The 8,281-nt window shown below is 36.7% G+C and overlaps 1 protein-coding gene across 1 annotated transcript in view; it reads left to right on the top strand.

Moving 5' to 3' along the window:
* The first annotated feature begins 81 nt into the window (after nt 1-81).
* Nucleotides 82-8,281, top strand: part of RTF1 (RTF1 homolog, Paf1/RNA polymerase II complex component) — a 32,624-nt gene continuing 24,424 nt past the window's right edge. Inside the window, exon 1 of the mRNA XM_032229363.1 lies at nt 82-324. Coding sequence (XP_032085254.1) covers nt 247-324 — 78 coding nt within the window. The 5' untranslated portion in view covers nt 82-246. The remainder of the gene's footprint in view (nt 325-8,281) is intronic.

Below are 8,281 nucleotides of genomic sequence, written 5' to 3'. Positions count from 1 at the left end.
ACGCCCTTAACTCCGCCCCCCCTCGACTCAGGGGCCTAACGGCCAGTAGCGCTTTCTACGCCGGCCACGCCTACATCCGACGCGTCGCATGGCGCATGCTCGGTGCCCTTTGTGTCCCGGGTTGGCTGGCTGGCGGGCGGGCGAGCGGCTCCCAGGCTTTGGCAAAGGCCTGCCGCTGGAAGTGCCGCACACCGTCCGCTGGGCCCGCTGTGAGGAGGGGACGGGAGCGGCGGCGCCAGCTCCGCCATGGTGAAGAAGCGGAAAGGCCGGGTCCTCATTGACTCAGACACCGAGGACAGCGGCAGCGAGGAGAACCTGGACCAGGTGAGATTTGTGGCGCGACTACCGCCGCCGAACTGGGCCCGGGGCTCCATCCTCGTTTTTGCCTGGATCGCCTCGGATGGGTGCTGTAGTGGTACCAACTCCCGCTCGCATCCAAACGGCTTTCGTCTCTCTCTCCTTCTCTGCCCGGGCTAACGCGGAGGGGGAGTCGTGCGCCTCCTGATAGAGGGGAGAGTGTGTGGTTTTACCTCTATATATCGGGATCTCGGAGAGAGGACTCTGGCAACAAACGTGGTTCAGGGGATGGGAGTAAAAATTGTAGGGCTTTTGAAACGCGGGGGTGTCGAGGCAGCGGAGACGAATAAGAGCTTGGAGTTAGGCGAAAAGGATCCAGTCTGGCAGGTGGCAAGAGGCAGAGTATGTGGTGACTTGGAGAAAGAGATCCGTGAGGGTGAGATCTGTTTGAGTTATCCCCCTGATAGCTGTGGGAATGATGGGAGATGGAAAGTGTTGTAACCACATTCTCTGTGCAGCCCTTCTTTCTCCTCCTAAGCGCTATTTTAAAATTTTATTATAGACTTCAGGAGTGGCAATCAAACCCTGCTTTTCAACTCAAGAGTAATACAAAACATCATTTCTTTGCTGATTATCATGATTTCCACCCACCCCTGATATTAGGAGGAAACTCTACTGGGGTAAAATATGTTATCCCTATTGCGAAACCCATTGTGCTTCTCTTTCCAATCATCTGTATTCCTCCTCAGATTTTATGAGTCTTGGATGGTGTCAAAATAAATAGGGAAATAATTTGATAGCACTGGTACAGCCAAGGAAGACTTAAGCCAGTCTCTCTCATAGTCTGGAGATGAAATGACAGTAATGTCATGGGAACGCAGAACAAAAAAAACAGTGGGCATGTTTGTACTATGGTTACATACAAGTGGAGACATGAACAAAAACTGATCCTAAATGTATATTATCATTTATTGTTTTTATTTTAAAATTCTCCTTTTGGAGAATTGGACCCATCTCTTGATTTGGACCCATCTCTTGATTTGCAATCTTTGCTTGAATTTACCCTGTTTCTCAATGTCTCTGCAACATTTATAGAGTTGAGGGACGATCTTTCTGTTTGTAGCAAAGAAGATTCCCCTCATGTAGATTATTTTACTGTGCAAAAAAGGTTCCCCTCATGTAGATTATTTTATGATGCAAAGAAGGTCCCCCTCGTGTAATTATTTTACAGTGCACTCATTGTCACTGAAGTTTTATATGCTGAAGTTAATTTTGTCTCTAAGCTTGCCTTTTTCAATAAGGCACCAGTGTGGGTAACATAGTCTATCATTCTTTGACAGTGTGAAAGGATTCTAAACTCCTGTCGTTGCATCTCAAATATAATTTTTTATGGAAGACTGCTTTGGTTCCTCTCCATTAATATGCATATTCTTCTGAGTTGATCTTTATGTATGAAAAGCATATAATCATAGAACAGTGAGCAACTATTATAGAAACTAGGCCAAAATCAATAAATGATAATATACATTTTGGATAGGAGGATCAGTTTTTGTCCATGTCTTCACTTGTATGTAACCATAGTACAAACATGTCAATTTTTTTTGTTCTGAGTTCCCATGACATTACTGTCATTTCATCTCCAGACTATGAGAGAGACTGGCTTAAGTCTTCCTTGGCTGTACCAGTGCTATCAAATTATTTCCCTTTTTATTTTGACACCATCCAAGGCTCATAAAATCTAAGGAGGAATACAGATGATTGGAAAGAGAAGCACAATAGGTTTCACAAAGGGATAACATATTTTATCCTAATAGAGTTTCCTCCTAATATCAGGGATGGGTGGAAATCATGATAATCAGCAAAGAAATGATGTTTTACTCTTGAGTTGAAAAGCAGGGTTTGATTGCCACTCCTGAAGTCTATAAGTTTTGGACTGTAATACCTATTCAACAAAGAAAGCAGATCTGATTGTGAAAAGTGCCTAATATCTTCTCTGTCTCCTCCTAAAACAGTTTTCCTGAGTCTAGGGCCTTCTAAATTTAACATACTCTTATCACTACTAGTTGGCATCCATATCGCTGTATAGACTGCAGAAGATAGCAGTGCAATCTTAACATACCTGATGTATGCTAAATTCGAAAAATCGACGATAGAGAAATAGTTACTGATGAACTTTTCTAAATTTCAACTCCTTAGCTTTCTGTCAAGAAAAGGAACTTTATAGTGGAGAAGCTGAGCATACAAAAAACAGTTTTTTGCAGAGCATATTAAATAGGAAATAGGGAATAGGATAAGAAACATAAAGTCATATGTTCCTGAGGTGTTATGTCTACCTTTCTTTAGCTCAAATTACAAGTTTCCATTATTGTTTCATTTCATCTTGAAAGTTAGAATTGTTTCTTATACTAAGACAGTGTCACATATTTTATGGCATGCTACAAAATATTCTCAATATTAATATTCTTAACGTACAACACTTCTTTCAGGGAATAAGCTGAATTTGCTTCAACAGGAATATGCCTGTTGTATCTATTTTTCATGGATGTTAGCTGTATGGAATGGGAGATGTACTGTGGGAATGATGTGGCATGAGGCCAGCTAATGGTTATCTGTGGAAGCTTGTATCTCTGTTCAATTTATTGTAATTATGAACAATTCTATGTTTTGTTTTTTATGTGCTCATTTGGATAGCCAATGTAGCCACCAACTTATAAGGAATCTCATGTTCCAGCTTTCCTCTTTTTGTTGAAGATCTGTTGCTATGTTATTGGATAATATAAGGAATTTAAAATTGGTGAAAGAAACTAGACTCTCCATCAGACATAGTTTCAGATATTAACTATAGCCTTTGTAAAAAAGCTGTTTGCAAGTAACTGCATTACCAGAATGGCCAACACTTTCTCAAGAGTCAACACTCCTTCATGATAGTGTATATAATGCCTTGTCAGTCTGGAAATTCCATAAATTTGTATATGCATTTCGCTGTTAATGAAAACTGTAAGATAAAGCATATCAAATTGTTGGTAATATTATAGAATAGATGGAGTATATTTCTCAGATTTAAAGAATTTCAGCATTTTCCAATCTTGATGGATTCTGATCCATTTAGTTCTCATAAGATTCAATCATCCATCCACATATTTTGAACCCATAGCAGTTTCGCTCTTGGATTAATAGCTCCTAGATTTTTTTAAATAGCAGGGTGTGGAAACTTACCCTCTTTCCCATTTTTCTTTCACTAGCAAAAGAAAAAATGAAACCAATATATGAAGTTCTATAGCAGACTTTGATCAGTGTATCAATTTTATATTATTGCTTTGCTGTATAAATTTACTGCCTGCTCCAACTCCTTTTCAATAAGAATAGAAAATATTTGTACTTTGGTCAATATTAGGTGGCTCATCGACTTTAAATCTGTATTGGGCAACTCTTTAAGGAATGCATTTCCACAGATTTCCACAAATGAAATTATGTTTTCCTCTTGTCACCATATTTTTATCTTTTTCTTCTGATTATATTTATTTGTAAGTGCTTTTCTAATGGCTAAAGATGTGTTATCTTCAATTTAAATGCAGGTGTCATTTGGGGAAATAATATTACATTTTTGTAATGCTTAATCCAATCTGTTATGGAAGAAAAATAATGACAAAGTTATGTGTTGTACAAGATATCAACTAATAGCTTAAAATGCTGCTAATTTTTATTCAGTCCAAACTACAACATGAGTTACTTTTACTTTGGAAGTTATGATTCTCTGAAAAACAATAGATGATTTCCAAATGTATACCGTATTCACACATCAACTAAACTAACACTGTTCTTTTTAAATAGTTGAAACCAATTTTACCGAATTCAATGGAAGTAATTCTATTCATAAAATGACTAGCCTACATCAAGTGCTATATGTTAACACTTCCTTTTACTCTTCATTTATTGAGCTATATCCTTCAGATAGTCTATAGTGAATATTCCAGTCCTTTTGAACTAAACTTGTGCACCAGCATAGAGATGGAAAGAAAAACCTATTCTGTCATAGAATGATACTACTGAGTACAGTCCAATTTTATCTGATAAGTGTGGATCTATATGCATCATTTTGGTATGCTAGGTTATGTAGGAAATTGTATAAATAGGAATGGTTGTTTATTCTTGATGAATTACTTTGAATTTGCTTTAATGTTAGGTTTTACAACTTAAGAATACAAATAAAAAATCCTAAGTATTCTATCAATCATGCAAATTATAACAATTAATTGGTAAATTTTGTTTAATAAAAATATTTTTATTACAATTAAAGTAAAAACTAACAAACTAAAAAGAACAAAACAATAAAATATTAAGAAAAAAAGAAAAGGAATGACAAGAAAAATAAATATGTAAAGAAATAACTTCTCTCTTCATCTCAACAAATATAAAACAATGTTAGTAACTTATCACCTTTTCTTAATATACAACAGATGATCTCTTCTTTTCATATCTCATATCTTATCTGTCAACAAATCTTTAAATCCTCATCATTCGGTCCTGGTCAGCAAAAGTCCATTAACGGTTATCAGAGATAGCTTGTCTATTTTAACTCTGATCAAATAAACCTCATATTCTTCCTTTTACCTTTAACAAGCTTGATCTTTAACTCTTTCAAATAATGACTTAGAACTTGATTTATTTTCATTTTTTTCTTTGTCCTTTTCACAAAATCTTTCTCTTTTGTAAATCCAATATATAAATGTTGTCCAAGTTACACTTTTGGTTTGTTGTTTGTAATGTATATCCCTTTTAATTATATAAGGCATCAGCCAGTTTCATTTGTATAATCCGTATTCTTAGAGTTTGTCATTTTTAAATCCACATTCAAATCAATGTCAATCTTGTTTGGGAAAACTTGTTCCTCTTTCAAACAATTTATTTATAATGGCTGACACTCTTAAAGTTAACTTCTGAGACCATTGTTCACAAATATTCTTCAATAGTTAGTCCCTGATATACAGCAGTTCATTTAGTGACCATTCAATGTTACAAGATCACAGAAAAAAGTGACTTATGACAATTTTCACACTTACAACAGTTGCAGCAACTCCATGATCATGTGATCAAAATTGGCAAGTGATTCATATTTATGATGGTTGCATTGTCCCAGGATCAGGTAATCAATCACCTTTTGCGACCTTTTGACAAGCAGAGTCAATGGGAAGGCCAGATTCACTTAACAACTGGGCAAGATAGGTCATAAAATGGGAACTCGTTTAACAACGGACTTGCTTAGTTACAAACATTTTGGACTCAATTGTGGTTGTATACATCCACCGCTAAAGTATTTTGCTCCATTTTGTAATACTAATTTGAATTTAAATATTTTTTCTCCTTTAATTGTAATCTTTAATTTCTTCTGGTTCCTTTTAGTATGCAACCTGTCCTTTATCCGAAAATAACTGCACTGGCCACAAATCTGGCCACCACCTCCATTGCCATTCCACCCCCACTCCTTCAGGGACACCTGCTTTACCATAAATCCTCACCTGAAGTCATACGTTTTGAATATTTGGGGGGTACTTTGCATTCATTTGTAGTTGAGAAACCATAGCCGAATAATACTTTTTATCAGAAAAGATAGTTAATGACTATGGAGAGAGACCCTCTGAGTAAAGTTTAAGTTTTCCCCTGTATAAGTATTTGTACAACACATATTCTAAATAGGATTTTTGTCACATGACAAAACATGGATTTCTGTAAAAAAAAAACACACAGGACAAGTTGTATAGTCTGTAATTCTCTTAGAATGGAAATTAAAACATTGATCATTCTGTGCAACTACAGTACTGCATAAAGTTAATCCTCAGCTTCCAACTACAACTGAGCCCAAAATTTCTGTTGTTAAGTGAGACGTTTATTAAGTGAATTTTGCTCCATTTTATTACCTGTCTTGCTTCAGCTGGTAAGCGAATCACTGCAGTTGATAAGTTAGTAGCTCTGTTGTTAAGTGAATCTAGCTTCCGCATTGACTTTGTTTATCAGAAGATCTTAAAAGGTGATCACATGGCTTGGGACGGACAGACAGACAGACAACAATAGCATTTAGACTTATATATCAATTCACAGTCCTTTACAGCCCTAAGTGGTTTGCAGAATCAGCATATTGCCCCCAATGATCTGGATCCTCATTTTACGCGAATTGTTGAAAGGATGGAAGGCTGTGTCAACCTTAAACTGCTCAGAATCAAACTCCTGGAATGACCAGTGAGTTAGCCAGTGATTAAAATGCTGTACTGCAGTACAGCATTTTAATTACTGGCTGCGCCACCACAGCTCTTAAGGATGGACGTACGGACAGAAAGATGATAGATAGATAGATTTTATATACATACATACATACATACATACATACATACATACATATATATATAAATACATATATATATATATAAAGTCACAACCCCTGGTATGCCCAAATATGGGAGGAAGGTCACACTTCCACTCTCTGTCTTCGGCTCGTCACAAGAGACCATCCAGACAGAAACCCAATATTTTTTTACTGTTGCCTTTTTGTTACATTTGTTATATTTATGCTGATAAATATAAATATATATATATATATATATATATATATATATATATATATATATATATATATATATATTTCTGTAATTTAAGAGTAACATTTTTTTCACAAATTCCCCCCCCCCCCATGAAAAAGATACTCAAGGAAAATAAAAATAATAAAGATTTGGGGGAAATGCACTATAATGACCCTTTAAAATAAAATTGAGAAAAATACACCAGAAGGGATGTACTGAAGGTTCTGTGCAGAAACTCCTCACCACCGCCATCCTGAGCCAAAGGCAGTCATCTCTCTTAAAATCATGTCTTATATATAATCAAAAGACTACTACTTTTTAAGCTTCATCTGATCCCAGTCTATTTATAACTTCCAAGTTGAAAAATGTCTTTAACCTGGAAGAACAGTTAGAGTCAGGAAAAAAATGTTTAATACTCTTTTCTCCTACGGTCAGAGGAACTCCATTAAATAATTTGTATTTATCAATTATGTGTGGGTTAATAGTTTTGTGACAGATGTTTAAATATCATACATTTTTTCTGCAAAGCAGAATCTATATACAGGCCATTTCATCTCGAACAATTTTATTTCCTTTCAACACTCTTACTGCATCTGTGGTTTGTTGTTTAACAGAATTTTAAAGTTGAGTGATTCCCCCCCCCCCATGTTTGTGTTTCAGTAACAAAGACTTTAGTAAGAATTGTATCATAATCTCATTCAAAGAATGCAGGTTCTAAATCATCTCAAATTAATGTAGTTCAGTTTATTGTGAAATGTTTATAAATTCAGACCTTCTAAAAAACTTTAAATTATGAGCACGATGTTTTAAAATGAAAAGCAACCTCAAGTACCCCAAAGCCTCAAACCATATTTTCCAGCACCACACTTTACAACTGGTGTCAGGTTCTCCTAGTAAAATGTTATCTTTGACTTTCAAACGTGCCTCCTGGTACTATGGCCAAATCACTTTATTTTTATCTTGTCTGTCCAGAGCACAATGTTCCAGAAGTCTTAGTCTTTGCCTAAGTGTTCATAAGCAACTTTACTCATGCACTGATGTTTGTTCTGGATAGCAGAGGTTTCCCCCTGGCAGAACTTCTTCTGCAGATTGAATCTGTGCAGCTATTTTTAATGGTTGTCTCATTCACTTTGGCACTATGGTTGGGGTGTGTCTGATATCTCCAAGTCATTAAATGGAATTTTGGGGTTCTTACAGACTTCTTGAGAGACCGCCTCCTGCCAATTACCTCCTCGCGACCAATTAGATCACACAGATTAGGCCTCCTCCGAATCCCATCTGCCAGTCAGTGTCGACTGGCAACTACGCGGAGGAGAGCCTTCTCGGTAGTAGCTCCGACCCTTTGGAACGATCTCCCCGTGGAGATTCGTACCCTCACCACCCTCCAGACCTTCCGCACAGCCCTTAAAATC

Source organism: Thamnophis elegans, chromosome 1 (genome assembly GCF_009769535.1).
Source record: "Thamnophis elegans isolate rThaEle1 chromosome 1, rThaEle1.pri, whole genome shotgun sequence".
In the NCBI taxonomy this organism is placed as follows: domain Eukaryota; kingdom Metazoa; phylum Chordata; class Lepidosauria; order Squamata; family Colubridae; genus Thamnophis; species Thamnophis elegans.
The sequence above is the reverse complement of the archived record's forward strand: the minus strand, read 5'-3'. Positions and strand labels throughout refer to the sequence as shown.